The 26,951-nt window shown below is 36.3% G+C and overlaps 1 protein-coding gene across 3 annotated transcripts in view; it reads right to left on the reverse strand.

Moving 5' to 3' along the window:
* Nucleotides 1-22,235: 22,235 nt before the first annotated feature.
* The window catches only part of PTPRG (protein tyrosine phosphatase receptor type G), a 723,417-nt gene continuing 718,701 nt past the window's right edge, over nt 22,236-26,951 (reverse strand). For all 3 annotated transcript variants that reach the window (XM_068557227.1, XM_068557228.1, XM_068557226.1), the window contains one exon: nt 22,236-26,773. In XM_068557227.1, coding sequence (XP_068413328.1) covers nt 26,627-26,773 — 147 coding nt within the window. In that variant the 3' untranslated portion in view covers nt 22,236-26,626. The remainder of the gene's footprint in view (nt 26,774-26,951) is intronic.

Here is a 26,951-nt window from a genome sequence, read left to right on the forward strand (position 1 = left end):
TCCTAACCTTAGACTAGTTCTGTGCACTAGCATGCTATAATTGTTCCCTTAGCATTATTATTTAGAAATTATTGGCTCATTTAGTCATAAAGATGTATTTATTAAACATCTGTAAGATGTAGTCTCTGCTCTCAACAGCTGAGAATCTGGCTCAGCTCTTAAGATATATGCAAAAAACTAGAGGATGATGGTTGACAATATAAAAATGGCTAATACCTATTGAGTGCTTGCTCTGTACTACGCACTTTGCATGAATAATCCTCATAATAACCCTATGAGCAAGGATGCCGAACTCTTACTATCTTCCTGTTCATAGCTGAGAAAACTGAGGCTTAGAGAAATGACTGACTTCAGATCACACTGCTAGTAAATGAACTGCAGCTTGTTTGATGTTAGTATTCTAAGTAACTCTGTATATTATATTGAGAATGTGAAATTAAAACGTATCATACAGATTATGAGAGTGCTAGAAAAGACAGGAGAGACCGCTATGAGTTGGGATAGTCTAGATGGCATTTTGGAAGACTGAGGTAGAGTTTGAAAAATGGGTGGGATTTGGAAGTCTGTTTTTGTGATTGGGTGTATCAGGTGGCAGGTGAGTGGGGTGTGAAGTCTTCAGTGCGAAGGAGTCAGTGGACACAGGAGTGTGTGCTTGAGAACACATCTGGGGTGAGGGCCAGTGGAAAGGAAGCACTGAGAAGAGTGTTTTCTCCTCATTTCCCCCAATTTTGAAGATTTCATTTCTGGTACCAGAGGATATGAAAATAGAGGATTGACAGTAATAAAGAGAAGGTGTTATTGGAGATGAGACCGGTAAGTAGAGAATAGAAATGAGGACAGAAGAGGAAGGCTTGGGGATGAAAAAGGAAGGACAAGCTTCAGAGTAAGAAATAATTCAAAGAATTGCAGAAGCCTTGACAATTTGAAAGACTCCAAATTACTAACAGTAAATTCTGTTGTGGTTTGTATTAGAGGCCATCGTTTTAGATTTCTTTTGGGTTTACTCTGTGTAGTCAAATGTTAAGAAAATAAAGACCTCATACCTGAAATGGAGTTAGTTTTTCTTCTGTTTTGGGAAATCCCAGATGAAGTTTGGAAAGTGGGGCTACTTGCCTGTATTTCTGCTTTTCTTCACTTTGAAATAAAATAATTAGAATCTTACCTTTTTCCATAGTTGTAGACTGTCCATTTTACTATGGAAAAATAGTCTATTCTCCAAATAGATCTGTAATGCTTTAAATTGTCCCCAGATGGGTTTTGGCCAGAGAGAACTTACAACGAGATACCTCTTTGGGATCTTTGGTCTATGACTCAGCTATCAATCTAGGTCCAATCAGATAAAACTCTGCAGTCTAGAGATCACGATCACAGCTGGTACCTACGTTGTAGACGTTCTTCGCTGGGAGAACAAGGCCATCCTAGAGATTTCCAGTGAACATTTGCATATGACTTTTCCTTCTAGGGGGGCAAGTTAAAAACCTCAACAGTTCTAAAATTCACTTGAGGAAGCATTCGAATTTTAAAGTTGACAGCACACATGATAATTCTTAGCAGATCACTTGTATGTTGTATACGTAGAAATATATATACTCGTTACTTCCCAAGTTTTAGTAATTCAAAGCTCATGCAAGCCTTCTGTCTTAAACTGACATGCTTGCAGCTGTGTATAATTTATAAAGGACTTTTGTTTCAGTCCTGTCTCCTTGATTTCCCAGTGACTTTTAATTCATTCATTAGTTTCACTATAACTCTTTAACTTCGGTTTTTCTTTTCTGTTCTTAGTGAAAAGCAACTTAGTTTTTTATTTTTAAAGCAAAATAAAAATCTAAAGTATACAATCCTTTCACTTTTCAAGCTAGGGACCAGGAACATAAAATTCTATTCAATAAAGATATCATGGTAGTGAAAATGCAACATCTATAAAGAGGTCTCATTTTCCTTATCTGTTTTTTTTGAAGCAGAAGAATAAAAAGTAAGAGGTGACTCTGGAGTTTTAAAGAAGGGAAACTTTTTGAATTTTTAAAGAAGAGTAAACATTTCTAGGTTTTTAAAAAGCAATGTTGTAGTTCCAGCCTGAAGCCTGGAACCACATGCATCATCGAAGTCCTTTCTATTCCTCACTCTTGATGGAAAAAAAACACAAAACCCTTATTTCTTTTTTTAAAATTAATTAATTTATTTGGTTGCATCAGGTCTTAGTTGCAGCAGGTGGGCTCCTTAGTTGCGACTCGCTGGCTTCTTAGTGACAGCATGTGGGTGCCTTAGTTGCGGCTTGAGGGCTCCTTAGTTGTGGCTCACCGGCTCCTTGGTTGTGGGATGTGAACTGTTAGTTGCGGCACGCATGTGGGATCTAGTTCCTGGACCAGGGATCGAACCTGGGCCCCCTGCATTGGGAGTGCAGAGTCTTAACAGCTGCGCCACCAGGGAAGTCCCTCCCTTATTTCTTTCTATGAAATTTGGGGGTGCAGTGGAAGGATCATATTTCCTTTTATCTATTTCCATGATGTCATATCTCTTGTGTTCTTTAGGGTAGCATGGCTGAAAATGTTTAGAGTTGTGCTAAATTTTCATGGCTTTGGCATTTAGTATCAAGGGGGCTAGTGAACCAGATGACATTTAGACAAGTTCTGGGTCATGTTAGTGAACCAGAGGTTCCCCCACTCTGGGAACAATAAGGCAAAACACTGTCTGATATTCTTTGCAGGCAGTTCTATTTGAAACTCCCCGAAAGCAATGTTTTGTGACTGCCATTCTTGTCTATCTTGACCCCCTCTTTTTTTTTTTTTTTTTCTTGGTGAAATATTTTATTCTTTTTGTTAAAATTTTTATTGGAGTGTAGTGGCTTTACAATGTTGTGTTAGTTTCAGGTGTATCAGTTATACATATACATATATCCATTCTTCTTTAGATTCCTTTCCCATATAGGCCATTACACAGTATTGAGTAGAGTTCTAACTTGGGTTTTTCTTGAAGCAGGGATTCTCTCTTTCATAGCCTTCCTTCCTGTTTATTTTCTCTACTCCCCTCTGCCCCCCGCCATTTTGCTCTTATAAATCCTGTAACGGCTTTATCATTAGTCCTCTATTGAATAAGCAATTAAAAACTTTCTTTTTTTTTTTTTTAAAGAAATTCACGTTCTTTTATTTATTTATTTATTTATTTATTTATTTATGACTGTGTTGAGTCTTCGTTTCTGTGCGAGGGCTTTCTCTAGTTGCGGCAAGTGGGGACCACTCTTCATCGCGGTGCGCGGGCCTCTCACCATCGCGGCCTCTCTTTCTGCGGAGCACGGGCTCCAGACGCGCAGGCTCAGCAATTGTGGCTCACGGGCCCAGTTGCTCCGTGGCATGTGGGATCTTCCCAGACCAGGGCTCGAACCCGTGTCCCCCGCATTGGCAGGCAGATTCTCAACCACTGCACCACCAGGGAAGCCCCTAAAAACTTTCTTAAATGCATACTTGTCTACTTGGTAAGCATTGTATTTAATGCTATGCCACTGTGTTTATCCAGCACATTCAAGGTTCCTTTTTCTTTTTTTTTTTGACCGCGCCACACAGCATGTGCAATCTTAGTTCCCAAACCAGGGATTAAACCCGGCCCCCCTACATTGGAAGCGTGGAGTCTTAACCACTGGACCGCCAGTGAAGTCCCCAAAACATTCAAGGCTCTTTCCACCAGCTAGTTTTTTGGAATTATTGTTTGCTATGTGCATCCACTTGAATACTTACTTACCTTTGAAAGAACAAAAATTGCAGTTTTACCCCATTGCAACTTCTTAGTTTTAGGATCTAATGATGTGTAAAAATATTGTCAGAAAATGCTGTTGTGGTTCACTGTGTTTGGTACGGATAATTTTAAAAAAACACACACTCATATCCTTCATTTATATGAGAATAGCATGAGAAAATGTTTTACCTATTCTTTAAAAAAAAATTTCATGTTCATACATTTCTTCTTTTGCTGGAGTATCAGGTCGTATTTTCAAATCTGAGTTTATTTTTCTCTTAATTATCCCTTTAGTATTGCTTTTCTGCATCTATTGAGATGATCATAGGGTTTTTATTCTTCAGTTTGTTAATGTGGTGTACCACATTGATTGATTTACATATATTGAAGAATCCTTGCATCCCTGGGATAAATCCCACGTGATCATGGTGTATGATCCTTTTAATGTGTTGTTGGATTCAGTTTGCTAGTATTTTGTTGAGTATTTTTGCGTCTGTGTTCATCAGTGTTATTGGTCTGTATTTTCTTTTTTTGTAGTATCTTTGCCTGGTTTTGGTATCAGGGTGATGGTGGCCTCATAGAATGAGTTTGGGAGTGTTCCTTCCTCTGCAGGTTTTTGGAAGAGTTTCTGAAGGATCGGTGTTAACCCTTCTCCAAATGTTTGATAGAATGCGCCTGTGAAGCCATCTGGTCCTGCACTTTTGTTTGTTGGAAGTTTTAAAATCACAGTTTCAATTTCAGTAGTTGTGATTGGTCTGTTCATATTTTCTATTTCTTCCTGGTTCAGTCTTGGAAGGTTGTACCTTTCTAAGAATTTGTCCATTTCTTCTAGGTTGTCCATTTTATTGGTGTATAGTTGCTCGTAGTAGTCTCTTATGATCCTTTGTATTTCTGTTGCATCCTTTGTAACTTCTTCTTTTTCATTTCTAATTTTATTGATTTGAGCCCTCTCCCTTTTATCCTGAGTCTGGCTATAGGGTTATCAGTTTTGTTTATCTTTTCAAAGAACCAGCTTTTAGTTTCATTGATCTTTTGTTTTCTTTGTTTCTATTTCATTTATTTCTGCTCTGATCTTTATGATTTCTTTCTTTCTACTAACTTTGGATTTTGTTTGTTCTTTCTCTAGCTGCTTTAGGTGTAAGTTTAGGTGCTACTGCTTTTCAGTAATGACTTTCTTAAATTGAAAGCTGAGCAATTTACTGATGGTTTATTCTTACAGACCTTCTCCTCAGATTTGGATACGAATGCCACTTTTAACATAAGAATATTAAAAACATTAGGTAGTTAAATATACACTTGGGATTCGGCTAATTTTTTTAAAATTTATTTGTTATTTATTTATTTTTTATTTTTGGCTGTGTTGGGTCTTCGTTTCTGTGTGAGGGCTTTCTCCAGTTGCGGCAAGCGGGGACCACTCTTCATCGCGATGTGCGGGCCTCTCACTATCGCGGCCTCTCTTGTTGCGGAGCACAGGCTCCAGACGCACAGGCTCAGTAGTTGTGGCTCACGGGCCTAGTTGCTCTGCGGCATGTGGGATCTTCCCAGACCAGGGCTCGAACCCGTGTCCTCTGCATTGGCAGGCAGATTCTCAACCACTGCGCCACCAGGGAAGTTGGCTAATTTTTATAATCAAACTTTTCAGGTAGAAAAAATGAAATAATTCCTTAATACCCTTATATACGAGTCTGCTTTTCTTGGACTCTGAAAAAAATACAAACAGGAGGCCATAGAAGTAGACTGAAAATTTCTTTTCTTTAAGTTTTTAATGTATTTCCCTAAGTCCAAATGTGTATTAGTTGCTCATTGATTTGGTTATATATTCAAAAACAATGTTTTAATTAGATTACATGTGAGCCTCACCTTTTAGTTAACTAAACTATTTGCAGCTGGTAGAAATGTTAATAGTACTTTGAAAATTTGGATAGTTATCCTTTTACAATTTTGTTTGAAGAATATTTGTTATGAAATAGGGGTTAAACGTGTTGGCTCATATGCCTAAAATTTTGAAGAAGAGTAGTAGAGGGGAAAAGAAATGGATTCATTTTAACTCTAGATGGCAGTTAAACACAGCTAACAAACACCAACTTGTTTGAAATACAGAAATACAAAAATAGTAGAACACACACGCATTCTCTTCTACCATCCAGTTTATTATATTCTCCAAATGATATCTTGGATTGATATTACTAAACAAAGATGTATAAAATGTAATTACACACAAATGAAATAAATAGTGTAGGCCTGTAATTGCAAGATTTTTTTTTTCAGCCGGTAATATGGCATATACCTGTGCAATGGTATAGTGCCTGTATCTAATTTTGCCATTTTTACTAACATTTAGTTCAGTGTAGTTTTATTTTATGTACAATTATTTACCAATATCAATTCAAACCACATGCCATTGGGAAAACTATTACATATTTAATATCTTGAAAAATTTTAATATATGCAAAGTTTATTTTCATAAAAAATTTGGTCCATAAAAGTCCACTCCAAAATCTGGCACAGATATCCAAGCATGTTCATTTGAGATCACTTTTACTTTTCTTGGCTGTGCATTTAAAAATATGCTTTTTTACATGTAAATATTTAATTCACAATGTTAGCGTATTGCTTTTAAGGTACTAAAATTATGTTTTTGATAGTATTTATAAAGGAAAGGAAAAGCTTGTCAGATCATACTTTGTTCTCCTCTCATGGTCCTAGCTCTTTGAGTAGACTTTCTATAGATGTAGAGTGCAACTATCTCCAGTTTATAATTACTATACATTGATATGATGTCTAGCAAATAGAACGAAAAGGACTTAAAGTAGACCTGATTAGTCTAACCTGATTTGTCAGGTGGCTTAGAAAAAGAAAGGATGTGATATCTTTAAAAAAGTTTATTGATTGCAGGTTTTATATGAAATAACTAAATCCTTTTGAGAGGACTTATTTGATTGACTTTCATTTTTTTGTGTGTAGCAATTTATGTCCTGAGTTTATTTCCAAACAGTGGATCAATGCATAGGCAGTAGCTGACACCCAGGGCAAAGGGCCTGCATGTGGGCCCCCAGGCCATATAGTTCCAAAACTTTGTAGGCCTTGCACTCAGGGCACAGGTGAAGTTGTTCTGCCTCTTAGCCACAAAGGTATGGAGGTTCAAAGTAGCCTACCGGAAGCTTAAACCCTGAACATCTCAGATCCTGGAATTAGCACTTGCCTTTGAGTTGGTAGAATAAATGTTAAGTAGGCTTTCTAATAATAGAGGTGTGATCCTACTTTAGAGAGTTTGGTGCCCTTGTATTGATTTCCCTAGACTCCAAACTCCTAATAGCAGATGTTGGTTTCTAATAGTTTCTTGATGAATGCTTGCTGAATATAACTTGGCAACATGGTAAGTGCTTTGTTTCTTTTCCTTTTTTTGAGCAACGTAAGAACAGTCCGATGTTACTCAAAAACTGAAGTAAAGGAATTTACCCATTTATTTTAGAGAAGTTTCTGCTAGAATATTATAATGATTGATGTAATTGCTGCGCATGTTTCCTTGCATGAATATAAAGTTACCAGAGCTTCTGATTTTTTCAAGTGAAGACAGAAATTTGGATTTTAATGTGAAATTTTCTGATTTTTCAGTGTTAGCAACTAATTCGAATAAAAAAGAACAAAGCAAGCACATGTGCACACACATACCAGTGGACTGATGGCTTGCAACCTTCAATGTGCACTACTCTCATTTTGTAAGCTCATTTTTTAATAACATGTTCTAAAATTTATTAATTTAGATCTTTTAGTTATGGTTGTCATCTAATTATACTTTTTTGAGGTTACACTTTAGTTCTCTTAAAATTAGGTTTTGGGATCTTTCTAAAAGTCTTCAGTTTCATTTTCACCATCATTCTCTTGAGTAATATCTACAGATATCTGCTGCCATCCTTTGCATTTCGATCCGTCCTAATTTCACTTTCGGAGAATAACCTTAAATTAGGTTTTGGAAGTAACTTGCTATGGGTAGCACAGGCCACCTACTTTGGGCACAAAAATGCAAGTACTAAAGACTAGTGCGTGATAGCCTCCTCATTAGTTTTTTTTCTTCTACTTTTTTTCTTTCTGCAATCTTCTCCACAGTCACAGTGATTTTTTTTTCAAAACATAAATCAGAACTTGTAACTCTCTTCCTCAAACCCTGAGGTGGTTTTTCATTGTCCTTTGAGGAAAATCCATGCTCCTTCCCATGGCCCTGCTTTATCAGGCTCTGGTTACCAGTGTTCTCACCTCTCACCAGATTCCCCCTCGTTTACTCTGATCTTGCTAATGCTCACCGAGCTCAGGCCTATCTTAAGAACTTTTGCACTCAGAGTTCTCCCTGCCTGGAACATCTTCCACAAAGCTTTTCATGTTCTTCACATGTCACTCTCTGAGAGTCCTTTCTTGCCCACTTTGACGAAAATAATCCCTTTCACCATCATTTTCTGTCCTCTCTTTAAAAAATATTTATTTATTTATTTACTCACTTACTTACTTACTTTTGGCTGCGTTGGGTCTTCGTTGCTGCTTGCGGGCTTTCTCTCGTTGCGGTGAGCGGGGGCTACTCTTTGTTATGGTGCATGGGCTGCTCATTGCAGTGGCTTCTCTTTGTTGCGGAGCACGGGCTCTAGGCACATGGGCTCAGTAGTTGTGGCTTGTGGGCTCTCGAGCGCAAGCTCAGTAGTTGTGGCACATGGGCTTAGTTGCTCTGCGGCATGTGGGATCTTCCCGGACCAGGACTCGAACCCATGTCCCCAGTATTGGCAGGCAGATTCTAAACCACTGCGCCACCAGGGAAGTCCCTTTCTGTCCTCTTAACTTATTATTTTTGTGGTGCTTACCTCTCCCTGATATACATTTGCATACATATGTACACAGACACATAGACATACACATATACATATATATCAGATATATTTGCTTACTTGTTTATTGTCTGTCTCGCCCACTAGAATATAAATTTCATGACAGCAGGAACCTTGTCTGACTTGCTAACTGCTGTATCCTTAATACTTAGAATAGCACCTAGCCCTATTCTGCATAACAGGATTGTCAAATAAATGAATAACTAAGAACTAGGTAGCCACTTTGGTACTGAGTGATAGAAGAGAGATCCCAAGTTTGGAAAGGGCTGCAGAAGCAAAGTTAGGAAGACATGGCAAGTTATGACTCAGGTACCTCAGTGCTGTACATTTGATATAGCTACCCATCATTGTAGCCACTTACCCCAATAGGGTTTTTTTTTTTTCCAGTTTTAGAAATTTGATTTTCTGTATTATATGATAGAATTAAAAATGTTAAACATGCTTTGTACAACTACATTCTCCTAAGTGACTTACTAAATTCATGGTGTGATTTTGCATGTGGAGTACTGTAGTAAGATAAAATCTATTAGAAAGTTATGCTTTCTGAATCTACACTCTCATGTTAACATTTGATGTTCACAATAAAATCCTGGGATGTGTTTCATAGTAATACTTTGAATTGCTGTCAGATAACTAAGGATTCAGAGAAATAAGATTAAATAATTATTTGTATAGTATTTTCTTTGTTTTGTATATCAGTATATATGAGTTCTTGGTAGAGAAGTAATTCACAGTAGACACAACATAGAAAATATGTTAAATTGTTGAAGTATTTCAGCATTGTTGAAATCAAGATTTTCTTGTAGTTTTTGTTGTAATCTAGTTTTGCACGTGAACTTTTATCTGTTTGTGTAAGACACATTTTCTGACAGCTGGGAATGCTTTTAATTTTTTTTAAGCTCACCATTTTGTTTTCATTGATAGTTTAAACATAGTCTGTTGAGAGTACTTATGGAACTTTACAGAAAGTTCTGTGAGGAAAAAAACTTTATATAAACTTATTTGTCTGCCAACTTTGCTGTACATAAATATATCCATATAAAATTTCTACCTCGGGACTTCCCTGGTGGCGCAGTGGATAAGACTCTGTGCTCCCAATGCAGGGGGCCCGGGTTTGATCCCTAGTTGGGGAACTAGATCCTACGTGCATGCTGCAACTGAGTATTCTCATGCCACAACTAGGCAGCCTGCGTGCCGCAACTAAGGAGCTGGCAAGTTGCAACTAAGGAGCCTGCCTGCTGCAACTAAGGAGCCCTGGAGCAGCAACTAAGGAGCCTGCCTGCTGCAACTAAGACCTGGTGCAACCAAATAAATAAACAAATAAAAAGAAAATTTAAAAAAATTTCTACCTTGAGTAAGAGTAGGTCAACCTTAAACATAACAGGTATAGAAAAAGAAATATAAAAGTAGTCAACTCATCTTCTTATCCCAGATGTTATAGAAATTTTAACCCAGTTTATGTTGTGAATAAACCTAAAAAGTTAGACCTTTACAACTGAAATGCCCCGGAACCTTGCACTGATATTTGATAGAGAGGCAGTGTGTTGAAATGGCCATGTTGCCGAATTAGAACACGTGGATTCTAGCTCCAGATTTCCTACTTAAGAGCTCAGTTTCATCACTGGCCAGAAAGGGAAATATTACCTTCTTTCTCAACTTCACAGGATACTTGTGAGGGCCAAATGAAATAACGCATATGAAAGTGCTTTCAGAATTGATAGACACTGTGACATGTAAGATTTTCATTTCTGAGTGTCATTCATGGTAAAGCAGATCTATTTTATTAGGCTGTATCACACATAATCTTGTTACATGTGGTTAAAAACCTTATTATAAATTGTGTAATTTAGAACATGGTTCTGTCTCATGGACTAAGGTTTCCTTGATAGCAAGGCTCTGGTGTATTTTAGCTCTGATTTCTTCTTTGAATTTCCAGTTCACATCTTTTCAAAGATAATATTTTCTCTCATTGCTGAAATAATGACCTGAAAAGACTGATAAACTCATTTAGTATGTGAATAAAGATATACACTTATTTAACGTGCAAATAAAGGAAAATTGTTTTACAGTAAATCTTAAAATAGTATCCTGAGCTTTTTATTTTTTATTAGGCTTTGTGAACTAATTTTCCCATGATTTTTATTTTTATTATTTATTTATTAAAAAAAACTTTCCCCATGCTTTTTAGACTCAAAAGAACCGAGTATCCACTTTTCATTCTGAAACTTCTAAAAATTAATTCTCAAAAGTCAGTGATAAGTAAGTAATCTAAACTTACTTTTAAGATGTTTTTAAACCTACAGAGTAAAGTTTCCCAGGAGAGTGGAATTAACAAATATATTGGACTTTGAGGTGTTTCTTGAAAGCACAAAATTATAATACTCTTCAATCCCTAGATGAATGAAAAAAAAATTCAGTTATTTCTGACTCACTGTTAAAAAGAGGATAGTACTATTTGTATTTAAATTTTGCAATCATTCCTAGGGACACTTTTAAGTAGAGTGAGCCTTATCCAAAGCTGTACAAGAATATTCTGTTCTGTCTTTCAGAATATGTTTTCATGAAAAAAATAGAGAAAACTGACTTGACTCAGAAAAATAGTCTGTTTCGTAATCTTTCTTTGGCAGTAATATTTTTTTGTTTTTCTGGGTTTTTTTCTTTTATTATTTTTAATTAAAAAAATTTTATTGGAGTATACTTGATTTAAAATGTTGTGTTAGTTTCAGGTGTACAGCAAAGTGATTCAGTTATACATATACATATATCCATTCTTTCTCAGATTCTTTACCCATATAGGTTATTACAGAATATTGAGTAGAGTTCCCTGTGCTATATAGTAGGTCCTTGTTGATTATCTATCCCATATATAGTAGTGTGTGGATGTTAATCCCAAGCTCCTAACTTATCCCTCTCCCGCAACATTACCCCTTTGGTAACCATAAGTTTGTTTTCGAAATCTGAGTCTGTTTATGTTTTGTAAATAAGTTCATTTGTATCATTTTAAAAATTAGATTCCACATATGAGCGATACCATATGATATTTATCTTGCTCTGTCTGACTTACTTAGTATGATAATCTCTAGGTCCATCCATGTTGCTGCAAATGGCATTATTTCATTCTTTTTATGGGTGAGTAATATTCCATTGTATATATGTATCACAACTTCTTTATCCATTCCTCTGTTGATGGACATTTAGGTTGCTTCCATGTCTTGACTATTGTAAATAGTGCTGCAATGAACACTAGGTTGCATGTATCTTTTCGAATTATGGTTTTCTCTGAATATATGCCCAGGAGTGGGATTGCTGGATCATATGGTAGTTCTATTTTTAGTTTTCTGAGGAACCTCCATACTCTTTTCCGTAGTGGCTGTACCAATTTACATTCTCACCAACAGTGTAGGAGGGTTCCCTTTTCTCCACATCCTCTCCAGCATTTATTGTTTGTAGACTTTTTGATGATGGCCATTCTGACCGGTGTGAGGTGATACCTCATTGTAGTTTTGATTTGCATTTCTCTAATGATTAGTGATGTTGAGCATCCTTTCATGTGTTTGTTGGCAATCTGTATATCTTCTTTGGAGAAATGTCTATTTAGGTCTTCTGCCCATTTTTGGATTGGGTTGTTTGTTTTTTTGATATGGAGCTGCATGAGCTGCTTGTATATTTTGGAGATTAATGCCTTGTCGGTCGCTTCATTTGCAAATATTTTCTCCCATTCTGAGGGTAGTCTTTTCGTTTTGCTTATGGTTTCCTTTGCTGTGCAAAAGCTTTTAAGTTTCATTAGGTCCCATTTGTTTATTTTTGTTTTTATTTCCATTACGCTAGGAGGTGGATCAAAAAAGATCTTGCTGTGATTTATGTCTGAGAGTGTTTTGCCTCTCTTTTCCTTTAAGAGATTTATAGTATCCGGCCTTACATTTAGGTCTTTAATCCATTTTGAGTTTTTGTGTATGGTGTTAGGGAGTGTTCTAATTTCGTTCTTTTACATGTAGTTTTCCAACTTTCCCAGCACCACTTATTGAAAAGACTGTCTTTTCTCCATTGTATATTCTTGCCTCCTTTGTCATAGATTAGGTGACCTTAGGTGCATGGGTTTATCTCTGGACTTTCTATCCTGTTCCATTGATCTATATTTCTGTTTTTGTGCCAGTATCATACTGTTTTGATGACTGTAGCTTTGTAGTATAGTCAGAAGTCAGGAAGCCTGATTCCTCCAGCTCCGTTTTTCTTTCTCAAGATTACTTTGGTTATTTGGGGTCTTTTGTGTTTCCATACAAATTTTAAGATTTTTGTTGTTGTAATTCTGTGGAAAAATGCCATTGGTAGTTTGATAGGGGTTGTGTTGAATTCGTAGATTGTTTTTGGTAATATATTTTGACATTACTGATTCCTCCAATCCAAGAACATGGTATATCTCTCCATCTATTTGTGTCATCTTTGATGTCTTTCATCAGTATCTTACAGTTTTCTGAGTACAGGTCTTTTGTCTCCTTAGGCAGGTTTATTCCTAGGTATTTTATTCTTTTTGACATGATGGTAAATGGGATTGTTTCCTTAATGTTTCTTTCTGATCTTCCGTTGTTAGGATAGAGGAATGCAAGAGATTTCTGTGTATTAATTTTGTATCCTGCAACTTTACCAAATTCATTGATGAGCTCTCATAGTTTTCTGGTAGCATCTTTAGGATTTTCTATGTATGGTATCATGTCATCTGCACACAGTGACAGTTCCACTTCTTTTCCAATTTGGATTCCTTTTATTTATTTTTCTTCTCTGAATGCCGTGGCTAGGACTTCCAAAACTATGTTGAATAAAAGTGGCAAGAGTGGACATCCTTGCCTTTTTCCTGATCTTAAAGGGAATGCTTTCAGCTTTTCACCCTTGAGGATGATGTTCGCTGGGGGTTTGTCATATATGCCCCTTATTATGTTGAGGTAAGTTCCCTCTATGCCCACTCTCTGGAGAGTTTTTTTAATCATAAATAGGTGTTGAATTTTGTCAAAAGCTTTTGCTGCATCTGTTGAGATGATCATATGGTTTTTATTCTTCAGTTTGTTAATGTGGTGTGTCACATTGATTGGTTTGCATATTTTGAAAATCCTAACATCCCTGGGGTAAAGCCCACTTGATCATGTTGTATTATCCTTTTAATGTGTTTTTGGATTCAGTTTGCTAGTATTTTGTTGAGTAGTTTTTTGTTTTTTGTTTTTTTTAATTTTTATTTATTTATTTATTTATTTATGGCTGTGTTGGGTCTTCGTTTCTGTGCGAGGGCTTTCTCTAGTTGTGGCAAGCGGGGGCCACTCTTCATCGCGGTGCGTGGGCCTCTCACTATCGTGGCCTCTCTTGTTGGGGAGCACGGGCTCCAGATGCGCAGGCTCAGTAATTGTGGCTCACGGGCCTAGTTGCTCCGTGGCATGTGGGATCCTCCCAGACCAGGGCCCGAACCCGTGTCCCCTGCATTGGCAGGCAGACTCTCAACCACTGTGCCACCAGGGAAGCCCTAATTTTCTTTTTTTATGATATTTTTGTCTGGCTTTGGTATCAGGGTGATGGTGGTCTCATAGAATGAGCTTGGGAGTGTTCCTTCCTCTGCAATTTTTTGGAAGAGTTTCTGAAGGATCGGTGTTAACTCTTCTCTAAATGTTTTAAAGAATGTGCCTATGAAGCCATCTGGTCCTGGACTTTTGTTTGTTGGAATTTTTAAAATCACAGTTTGAATTTCAGTGCTTGTGGTTGGTCTGTTCATATTTTCTATTTCTTCTGGTTCAGTCTTGGAAGTTTGTACCTTTCTAAGAATTTGTCCATTTCTTCTAGGTAGTCCATTTTATTGCCATATAGTTGTTTGTAGTAGTCTCTTATGATCCTTTGTATTTCTGTGGTGTCCATTGTTCTTCTTTTTCATTTCTAATTTTATTGATTTATCCCTTTTTTTCCTGATAAGTCTGGCTAAAGGTTTATCAATTTTGTTTATCTTTTCAAAGAACCAGCTTTTAGTTTCATTGATCTTTTCTATTGTTTTCATCATCTCTATTTCATTTATTTCTACTATGATCTTTATGATTTCTTTCCTTCTACTAACTTTGGGCTTTGTTCTTTCTCTAGTTGCTTTAGGTATAAGTTTAAGTTGTTTACTTGAGATTCTTCTTGTTTCCTGAGGTAAGATTGTATTGCTATAAACTTCCCTCTCAGAACTGCTTTTGCTGCATCCCATAGGTTTTGGATCATCTTGTTATTGTTGTCATTTTTCCCTAGGTTTGTTTTTTTTTTTTTGATTTCCTCTTTGATTTCTTCAGTGATTTGTTGGTTGTTTAGTAACATATTATTGAGCCTCCACATGTTTGTGTTTTTTACTGTTTTTTTCCCCTGTAATTGATTTCTAATCTCATAGCATTGTGGTCGCAAAAGATACTTCATATGATTTCAGTATTCTTAAATTTACTGAGGCTCGATATGTGGCCCAGGATGTGATCTATTCTGGAGAATGTTCCATGTGCACTTGAGAAGAAAGTGTATTCTGCTGTTTTCAGATGTAATGTTCTATAAATATCAATTAAGTCCATCTGGTCTAATGTATCATTTGAGGCTTGTGTTTCCTTATTGATTTTCTGACTGGATGATCTGTCTATTGATGAATGTGGGGTGTTAAAGTCCCCCACTATTATTGTGTTATTGTTGATTTCTCCTATTATGGCTGTTAGCATTTGCCTTTTATATTGAGGTGCTCCTATGTTGAGTGCATATACATTTATAATTGTTATATCTTCTTCTTGGATTGTTTCTGTTAAACATTATGTAGTATCTGTCTTGTCTCTTGTAACAGTCTTTATTTTAAAGTCTATTTTGTCTGATATGAGTATTGCTACTCCAGCTTTCTTTTGATTTTCAGTTGCATGGAATATCCTTTTCAATCCCCTCACTTTCAGTCTGTGTGTGTCCCTAGATCTGAAGTGGGTCTCTTGTAGACAGCATATACATGGGTCTTGTTTTTGTATCCATTCATCCAGTTTGTGTCTTTTGGTTGGAGCATTTAATCCATTTACATTTAAGGTAATTATCAATATGTATCTTCTTATTGCCATTTTGTTAACTGTTTTGGATTTGTTTTTGTAGGTCTTTTTTCTCCTCTTCCTCTTTTGTTCTCTTCCCTTGTGATTTGATGACTATCTTTAGTATTGTGTTTGGATTGTTTTTTCTTTTTTTGTGTGTATATCTATTGTAGATTTTTGGTTTGCAGTTCCCATGAGGTTTTGTTATAGCAGTCTATATATATATGCAAGGTTGTTTTAAATTGCTGGTCTCTTGATTTCCAATGTGTTTCCAATATCCTACATTTGTACTCTCCTTTTCTCACAATTTCTAGTTTTGATATCATATTTGTGTGTGGATGATTTCCTACCTTTACTTTATGTTTGCCTTTAACAGTGAGCTTTCCCATTTGTAATTTTCTTGTTTCTAGTTGTGGCCTTTTCTTTTCCCTTAGAGAAGTTCCTTTAGGATTTGTTGTAAAGCTGGTTTGGTGGTGCTGAATTTTCTTAGCTTTTGATTGTCTGTAAAGCTTTTGATTTCTCCATCAAATCTCAACAATAGCCTTGCTGGGTAGAGTATTCTTGGTTGTAGGTTTTTCCTTTTCATCACTTTAAATATATCATGCCACTCCCTTCTGGCTTGCAGAGTTTCTGCTGAAAAATCTGCTGATAACCTTATGGGGATTCCCTTGTATGTTATTTGCTGCTTTTCCCTTGTTGCTTTTAATATTTTTTCTTTGTCTGTAATTTTTGTCAGTTTGATTAATCTGTGTCTCAGCATGTTCCTCCTTGGTTTATCTTGTACGGGACTCTCTGCGTTTCCTGGACTTGAGTGAGTGTTTCCTTTCTCGTGTTAGGGAAGTTTTCAGCTATATACTCTTCAAATATTTTCTCAGGCCCTTTCTGTCTCTCTTCTTCTTCTGGGACCCCTATAATGTGAATGTTGGTGCATTTAATGTTGCCCCAGATGTCTCTGAGACTGTCCTCATTTCCTTTTCATTCTTTTTTCTTTATTCTGTTCTGCATCAGTGATTTCCACCACTCTGTTTCCAGCTCTCTTATTCATTTTTCTGCCTCTTTTATTCTGCTATTGTTTCCTTCTAGTGTATTTTTCATTTTAGTTATTGTATTGTTAATTTATGTTTGTTTGTTCTTTAAACCTTCTGGCTCTGTTAAACATTTCTTCTGTCAGTCTGTGCCTCCATTCATTTTCCGAGATGGCAGTAACATTATTGATGTACCTACATTGTAAAGGTCTCTGACCTTCAGATGAAGTCCAAACTCCTTAGCTTCATATTTAAGGTCTTCCATGGTACAGACCTCATCCTCCTTTTCCAAGTTCTTCTCATTTTTTAAGATGAAAATTTTGTTTATGTGGGATTTTCCCCAACATTTACATGAAGAGAATGTCCTCATTACCTATTTTGCCACTTAAAATCTACCTGTCTTTCAAGGTTCAACTGAAGTATCTTTCCTTCTTGAACTTTTGCTGTGAACTCCTGTGGCACTTACTTATGCTAATCATACTAATTTATTTGGGACCTAATGATAAACTGTCATGTATTATTATTTAACTTTTTAGGTCTGTATATATTTTTGTATATTTTACCTGTCAGCTTATAATGTTAAAGGACACCACTTGGCTCTTTTATCTTTTAATGCTGGTTTCTCCTTATAGGGTAACACATATCTTATGGCCTCATTCTTCACATACCCTCCCCTCCCCACCTTTAACTTTTCAGGAACAACTCCTGCTTAACAAGATAAAGAACAGATTTAGGATAAGTTGTCATAGCAAGAGTACATGAACAAAGTGGTTCAGCTTTCTATTAAAAGTTATAGGTTAACTAGTCAGAAACAGTTTCCAGGAGAAAGTCATCATCTGAGCATTGGGTAGGAGTGAAGTAAGAGGAGTGACAGGGATAAATGTCTAAGTGTAAGAATGAAATAGTCTGTGGGTCAGTGAGTGAATAGATTGGACATGGATAGAACAAAGGTGTGAGTTGAAGAGAAGAAGAAATATAAGGTCGGATAAAGGTAGTACTAAAGGGAGGAATGATGACATCTTTAAAGTCCAGAGTTGACATTTGATGTGATTTAGAAAGAACTATTGAATGTTCTGAGGATAGACAAGGTTAATTTGGTTGTGTTTTAAGGGAGATTTATTAACAGAGCTATGTACTTGCATCTCTAAAAATATTCTTCGAATAAACATATGCTCTTTTGTCCTTTTTGCTCATGTGGCTTGCACGTAGCCTGAATGATGCAAAGTCAACAATGTACTTTGATTTCTTTGGACGCTCAGCCAAAGTGGTTTTTTGAAGACACACTGGTTATTCTCTAATAATAAATTTAATCTTGCCTTTTTGATTTTTATTTCTCTTGCTGCATAATGTGGATGTGAATCTGAATGTAGTTTTCTGTGGTCTACTGGACTCTTCAACAAAGCAACTTAATCTTATCTTAATGGCAAAAGAAAAGTATGATAATGTAATAGCATTCCCTCTGCTAATTTTAGCTCAGTTTTCACTCAGTAATTTTACATAGGGATTGTACTAATCTTCTAAGCTTTTCCCTAAACAAAATACATTAACAACTCCAAATTAGGCTTTCATTAAATCAGATTTATGGAACATCACCAGGAAAAAAATGCCTCTACCAAGTATTGACTTATATTTAGAAAATAAAAATAGCTTGTAAGAGTATGGCTCTAAATAGAAAATATGTTTTACCCCTTTACTTAAATCATTTTGGAAGAATAACCTATTTACTGGATATAGAATTCTGGGTTGACAGGTTTTTTTTTTTTCTCAACACTTCACATTTGTCACTCTGTTGTCTTATGATTTGCATGGTTTCTAACATGAATTCTGCTGTAATTCTTTCCTTCCTTCCTTTTTTTTTTTTTTAATAATTTTATTTATTTATTTATTTTTGGCTGCGTTGGGTCTTTGTTGCTGCGCGTGGGCTTTTTCTACTTGTGGTGAGCGGGGCCTACTCTTCGTTGTGGTGAGCGGGCGTCTCTTGTGGTGGCTTCTCTTGTTGCGGAGCATGGGCTCTAGGCACACGGGCTTCAGTAGTTGTGGCACGTGGGCTCAGTAGTTGTGGCTCGTGGGCTCTAGAGCACAGGCTCAGTAGTTGTGGCGCACGGGCTTAGTTGCTCTGTGGCATGTGGGATCTACCCGGACCAGGGCTTGAACCCGTGACCCCTGCATTGGCAGGCGGATTCTTAACCACTGCGCCACCAGAGAAGTCCCCCTTCCTTCCTTTTAAGTAATGTGTGTGTGTTGTTGTTGTTCTTTAACTTTGGTTTTCAGCAATTTGAATATGATATGCCTAGGTGTGATTTTTTAAATTTAATTCATCCTGCTTGGTGTTCTCTAAGTCATTTGAATCTGTTATTTGGTGTCATGAATATTGGAAAATCTAGTCCATTATTTCCTAAAATATTTTTTCCGGCCTCTTCCTCCCTTCTCCTTTTGGAATTTCAATTATATGTATTTATATTGTTTGATATTGCCCACAGTACCTGGATTCTCTGTGTTGTTTTTGTTTGCTCTTTTTCTGTTTGCATTTCATTTTAGGTCACATCTATTAACCTTTCTTCAAGTTCAGTGAATCTAATAAGTGTATTACATTGTGGTTTTATTTTGTATTTACTTGATGACTAATAATATGAAGCATCTTTTTATGTGTTCACTTGCCATCTATGTACCTTCTTTAATGAAGTGTCTGTTCAGCTATTTTTTCTCTGTTTAAAATTGGATTGTTTCTTATTAAATGGCAGGAAATATAGAGATCCCGATAACTAGTTTTTAGCATGATTACCTGAGTAGATGCTACTGCTATTTATTGATACTTAGGTGGTAGAACAGTGGGGAAGGAGCAGTTTAGGGGGAAATCAGATTTGTGCTTTTGTCATGTTAAATTTAGGATCATTATTAGATGTACAAAGGAAGATGTTAAATAATCAGTTGGATATTAATCTGGAGTCCTGGGCATTGGTTGGGATTAGAGATATACCTTGGTAGTTATTGGCATATAGGAAACATTTAATTCCGTGGATTGGATGGAATTATTTGGGAACAGGGCTATAAATGGCAAAAAAGAGGGCTACTTTAACAGAAGCCTGGGACAGGCCAACGTTTAGAGGCTGAAAATATGAAGTGAATCCAACAATGGAGACTTGAAAAATAACAGATAATGAGGAAGGAGAAAAAAATCCTACCTTTAAACCCTGAGTAATTTTCACTCTCCAAAAGTACCTAAAGGAGCCACATTTCTCAGACCCCAGGTAGTTCTCAGAACCTTCTTTACCGATGAGGTAAGAGAAACATTAAAAGAAAAATCATAGGGAAAAAGAGATGTTTCAACGTTTAAACTTTGTATTTTTGCTCAGTAGATAGGCTTGACCACTTTATCTATCATCCTCCCATTACTCTCTTGCCCCCTCTCCGATTTAGTTTTCTTCTTTGCCCTTTTACCTGACATTGTATTAAATATTGCTTATGTATTTGTTGTCTATCAACTGTAAGTTCCATGAGGTCAAGGACTTTATTTTGTGAACTACTTTACTTATCCCTAGCACCTAGAACACCTCCTGGTACCTAGTGGTTGCTATGTAAATATCTGTTGACTCCTGAAAGAAGAAAGTGGTGTGGTCAATTGCTGACAAATTAGTGGAGCTGAGGTTAAAGAACAAGGTATTTGGAGAACTTGGTAAGAGCTGTGGGATGATGATGATGGAACCCCAAGTTAAACAGGTGGAGAGAATGGAAGACAGAAATGGATCTTGTGAGTATAGACAACTCTTTCAAGAAGTTTTATAGTCAGAGTGAAGCACCAAAATGAGATGATAGTCAGTGGTGCCTTGAATCAAGTTTTTCTAAGTTGGTGATAATAGGCCAGTATCTATAAAAGTCATATGATTTCAAATGACCACAAATCAGATAAAGTTAACTTCCTATTTTTCAATTTTTGAGCAACATAATATAATTGTTAGATTCACATAAACTGCGGGTCTATCTTCGCTGCCAAACTTCATGATCACAAAAGCCAATTTTACCTTGTTGGTTCCCAACTTCTGGTTCCTATCGTTTTCTAGTTCCTTTATGCTATTTCACCAATGCAGGCAGAAATATAAAACCAGTGTTTTTAATCCTGTCTCTGAATCCAGGCATGGTTAGTAGTGACTTGTTTCTAAATCCTAATGTTCTCAACAGTCTAAATTAACTGTTAGAAAATGGGGTTTTGGACCAGCAGCTTTTTGCACCCTTGTTTCTTTGCCCCATTCTTGGTAGCAGAAATGAAGTTCCCTTGTCTAGAGTTATATCCTGGACAGTAAAAGCCATGGAGTAGAGAACTGATTTGTTAATTATTCTGAACAGTCATAAGTCCTGTTTCTTAGAACCCCCCTTTACCCTATGCTGGCTTCCTAGTATTTTAATGATGGAAGACGAGTATAAATACTTTTACTGCTGCTTTTGGTTGATGGTTTAGCAGCCTGAGATGGTAGACAGTCTTAAAATTTGTATGCAACTGCTCATAGGATCCAGGCAAGTTAGACTGACGATGGGCAGACATAATGTAATGTGACAGATGTAGACTCTGGTGAACTGGAGAGTACATGCATCACCTAAAAGGGGCAACAGCTACTCCTCTCCAGCTTGTTGTGCCCACGTGAGAACAGGAGCCTGGTGTTGTAACACCACCAAAATTTTTGAAAAAAGCTTGAAATCTGAATCTTATCGAAAAAGTTTTTTGTGTTTTTACATGTTGGAAACTAAGAAGACTTTTTAAAATTATGGCCTAAATATATCTGTAGAGTGAATATGATCTACAGGTCAACAATTTGTGACCTCTTGTGTACTCTGTGATACAGAGTATTGAGTCCCCATGGGTGTAATTTGAGGAAGACTAGGGTTATATAATTAGAGAGGTTCATTCTTTTGTGGTGAGTTGGTCTTTCTTCTAGATACTACTGGAAAAGGTTAATACACTGTTTCTTAAGTTCCCAGTTAGTTATGGAGAATGAACTATCAGTTCTTTATCTTTGTGGAAAGAAAAATTGGAGCCCTGATAATGAGAGTTGAATTCCTGATGTGGGGCCTCTAAAAGTTCAGAGATAATGGTGGACCCAAGCTGCCAAGTTTGGGACTCCTGTTTGGAAATGGCAAAATTCCTCATAAGTAGAAGCAATCATAGCGATCCTATATATGTATTTCATAGATTCTCCCAAAGTCTTGCCAAGAGATATCCTTCATCCTACACAGTAAAAATTAAGAGGGAGAACTTGCTACAAATCTAGTTGATACACTGGAGAAAATAATGATTCTACTTATAACTTAGCAGCAGACTCATAAAGCGAATAAAGTTTGACTCAACATGCAGTTACAATGTGGTCACTTGTTTACTCTTTAAAGCAGGAGGAACTCAGAAAAGACACTTCTGGTTTTCTGCCTATGTAAAATGGCTCCTAATAATCATTTTACTACCATGAAAACGAAGACCAAGGGTCTGTGGGTATAAATGTGATCTATTAAGAGAAACGAGTAATCTGATTTTATTGGATGTAGATATTTTCATAGAAATGCTCAGCACTAATGAATACATCAAAAACCATACTTTATTTTATGTATAGCAATACAATTTACATATTAAATAACACTATAATAGAATGATTTGATATAGTTTTAAACAGAAGAAAAAAGGGAAAATTTTCAGGTTACAAAACCCCCCGAACAAATTAAAAAACCAAAAAACGAAAAAAACCACTTTTTCCAAATGGGTCAATGCAACGACTGTATTCAGTGACTAATTATGTCTAATTCCTATTGCACAAATGGTCAATGAAATTAAAAAGGAAAACCCAACTTTCACAATCACTTCCTCAAAGAAATAACACATGTTGGATTCTTTTGGAATGCAAAGATGGTTCTTGCTACTTCAATACACAGAAAGTTGAATTCACATATCCACCACAAAGGAAAAAAAAAAAACAAAAAACTATGACAGAGTTGAAACTAGAAAAAAATTAGCTTTATATGAAAATATAAAATTCTATGATTATATACCATAGATACAAAGTTCCCAGAAGATGCTTATCCAAGCAACAAAATATTTACAGTTTTAATGATTTTAGCTATTTCAAAATGAAGTGAAAGAAACATGAATCAACATGAAGGCTGAATTTTTTTTTTTAGAAACAATGGCTGCTTGCTAGTTTCAAATGTCCTAACAAAAAAGGAGTCACTACCCCAAATGTTGGAGAGTTGCGACATTTTATAAAATCGGCCGTCTCCTTTTCTGGAGATGTTTATTTCTTAAAACTCAAGATATTTTTCTTGAAATTAATTATCCTCTGTAGAAAATGCTTCCCTTTGCAAATATTTAACAAAAATACTAAAAACAGTTTAACAGCTAAGACAAAGTAGAGGCCAAATATCATTATTACAATTCCTTCCTATTTGTAGCATGCCTTCTTTCTAGAGATAAGTAAAGCCAATATTGCATGTTAAGTGGCAACTAAGGGCAAGCGCAAAGGGGTAAGTGAAATTACAGCTGTTTAAAAAAAAAAAAAAAAAAAAGCAGGCATTTTCCCTTCATATAAAAATTCACTGGCACCATTTGAACATAAACTTTAGGACATAGGAGTTGAAAATGCATTTTCCAGTATAACTGCTAAATTCTTAAGACAAACTACATTTTGATTATTATTTCTTAAATTATGATGAGTTTGGGTTTCTTTTTTTAATTTTTTGCTTAGAATTAGTAGCATGTATCTTTGGTAAATTGGTATCTATATTTTAATTTTTAAATACAGTGTATATGCATTTAAGAAAAAATTCATAACAAGGCAGTTGTGCTGTGTCATTATAAAGTAATTAAGGTTATTTGTTGATTTCAGTATGTCACTCTGGGCTAAAAACTCCAACAGCCAGACCTTAAATGCCATAACCTTCTCTGACCTTGCTGGACTTTTCAACTCGAAATAGACTCTAAAAGTGCCAAGAGATAAAAATTAGGAAAACCAATTCACCTAATTTTAATCATGTTGAATTTCAGAAGGAAACTTTTTTTTAAAATACAAAAGATGATATTGTGGCTTTTAGATGGAGAGTTCTCTTGATGGCAATAAGGTGTGTTTTTTCTGATGTCCAGCATGTCCACTTGTTCTGATCTTTGCAGTTCAGTTTTGAATGATGTGTGCATTCTGCTTACCTAGAGCTAAATTCATACACTCCCAAAAGCTTATTTTTATAACATAGCACAGATTAATTTGCAATAGCTATTTCCTTTCCTCCTGAGTGCAAGTGGTAATAACCTTGTTATGCGGTTAAGCAATGTGCTTATGTCTCAAAGAGAACACCATCTTTGCCTCTGGAAAGATGCAAGCATATATTTGCCAATAACAGATGAAGAATAATAGTGAGGATACACTCCATGGTCAAAGTGAGGAACGGCTGAATATAACTATCCTCAGTGAAGTGTGTTTGGACCACTTTGGCAAGATGGGCAAATAGCAATTGCTCATAGTTCAGTGTGTCGGGATTTGTAGACTTTGGTTCAAGACCGCTACAGACACACAATTGCTCACAGAAAACTTATAAGCCATCCTTGTAACGTTTCTATTGTATTTACTAGCTATCTCTCTTTTATCATGATTCTGACACCTCTGGAAGAGATGGTCACAGAATTGGAGGGTATGCATTTCCATGAATTGAGCCCTCTGTAATAGCACAGAAGGGAATACTTGCCATGTGTCTTATAACCAGTGTTTACTTTTGTTAAGAAAAAATGACAAGAGGGACCATGAACCCCAACTTGAATATTACTTCTGAAACTCAAGTCCACTGTACCATCTACTGAGAATTAGCTCATATCAATACTCTATACAACTAGAGGAACCTACTTAATTGAGTAAAATGATCCAGCTCTTGCCATGATGTGAAACCTTTCCCTTACTGATTTCCCTCAGCCAGCCGGCAACTGTAGTGTTCCTACGTTAAAGCTTTTTTTCTTAAGTGTTAGGCAGAGCTTCCTTGTGTCACCTCGGATGGGAGCAGAGGGGCGGTAAAGGTGTCTGTGTCCTCTAGCACATACAGCTTAGCAAACTTGGCTCACTTGTACAGCTTTTCTCAACCTAGCCTACACAGTTCGTGAACAGTGGACTGTTCTGTGTGGCTGAATCTATGTGATGAAAAGACGGGATGAACCCTGGCAAGTTACGTAGTTCACGAAAACTCCGTTGACCTGGCCTATGTGTTAGAAATCCTGGGCTAGTCCTGTAGCCTCTCTCTCCTTAGCAGCTTTGCTCCTTCAGGTCCACTCTGACAAACTTCATAGAAACCCAACTCAAGATAAACAGAATCTCAAGGCTGATTATCATGAATGTTTTAATGCCTATCCAGATGGTATGATAATAGCCAGTATGGACTTTTGGTTGAAGTTTATTGACATAAAAAATAACCAAAACCCTTTTCTTCTTAACAGGCCCAGTTCTGCTGATGGTTTCACTTCTGACAGAAGTCATCCCTCTAGAGCAAATGTGTAGTCGAAGAAACAGATCTCAGGTAAGTAGCTTATTTTTCTAAATAACTGAACTGAAATTTCTTATTAATGCTCCTAATTTTCCCATGATGTACAGCAGGGTGAATATGGCTCCAAGAAATTACTTCCTTGGGCTCTGTGTCATGATGAGCAGTGTCTTTTTATCTGTTTTTGAGGCTAAACTACACAAAAGCATCACAAAGCTGTCTCCTATTTTTAAAAATTGTTTGAAAATGTCACTATCACCTTTCACTCAAGATTCTAATTTTCTCTCTCCAAATCAGGTTTACCCATGTGTGGGAATCTAGATAGTCCCAAAGACTTTTGCTGATACAGTATTCTCAGTTTAATCCTAAGTAGAAGAATGCATGTAATTATGAGATTTATCGTGAAACATTTGGCAAAAAAAGGAAAGAAAAGAATGTAAGAATGTTAGCTATATAGGTAGTTTTTATTAGATTGCTATAGGAGTAATAGGAATATTTTAGAGGACTAGTTTCAAAATTACACACCTGCAAAGATTTTCATTATTCCACCTGCCATGAGGTATGGTATTATAAACCATGAAGCATTAATGGAGATTCACTAAAGGGTTTCATATCTGGAGTTATATAAAATATTGCCATCTCTCTTTGGTAAAAGATGGCCCTGATTTTGGGGTGTAGCTATTTCAGAGAGTCAAAATGGAAACAACACACACTGTCCACATAGCTACTGTGAAAACTGTAATACAGAGATATCTTTTATTTTGACACAATTGGGCATTTTTTTAAGCTATGAATATAACTTTTGTAACTAATAAGTGATGTTCACATGAAACAACTCAAACCTTCTAATTTCTTAATGGCTATCTTCACCATCATAAATGGAACTGTTTCAAGGCCATGAGGTTTGACAGACCTTCAGAGTAGCTTCCCCACACCTGCAATTCTTTAAAAGAAAACAATGCTCATCCACTCCATTAAAATACAGAAGGCATACAGTATTGAACAGTGCCTTGAAAAAAACAGAAGAGGAGAACTGAGGAAAAGTACAGCCTTGCCTGCTAGTAGAATGCAACTGCTTTAGCAACAATAATAATAATAATTAAAAGAACCAAGATTCACTGTCATAACAAAGACCTTCACTGTACTGAATTAAGAAGTAGCATGTGTGCTGTCATGGAATGTCACATCAGGGTTTGCTTTAGTATTAGATCATAGGCAGTAACACTGATCAGATAGTGCAAACTAGGTAAAACCGCGTTTCACTGTGTGAAATGAACAGAGGTGCAAATGCTCAGTAGGATACCATTAAGACATAAAATGGCAAAAAATAAATATCAAAACTTTTATCAGTGTAAAAAAGTAACCGGGTTATTGTATAACGTAGAGTCTGGCAAAAAAAGGCCTCAAAAAAGTTCTCAGTCTTCAGAAGTTTTACAAATGAAGCGCCCTTTCAGGATTCTGATCACACTAGAGATTCCATGCTCTCGGCAGGGTCCGATTCATCTGCCATGAGAACAGCACCATTTTTGTCCACTGTCATGGGACCATTTCCATTTTCTTTAGTGCTGACCAAGCTGAGCATTGCTTTGTAGACAAACTGGTATTGTTCCTGGAAAACAAGAGGGAGACAGTTTTTGAGCCAAAGAGCAGCTTAAGCATTTATTTCATCTCAGGCGGAAATACTGACTAAAAATGTAAATGTGAAAAATATACTAGAGAAACAGGAATTATGTCTCTGCTAGTTCGGACACTTAAAAAATAATCTCTTGAATCCTTTATAATCAAGA

The sequence above is a fragment of the Eschrichtius robustus genome, chromosome 12 (genome assembly GCF_028021215.1).
Source record: "Eschrichtius robustus isolate mEscRob2 chromosome 12, mEscRob2.pri, whole genome shotgun sequence".
NCBI lineage: Eukaryota > Metazoa > Chordata > Mammalia > Artiodactyla > Eschrichtiidae > Eschrichtius > Eschrichtius robustus.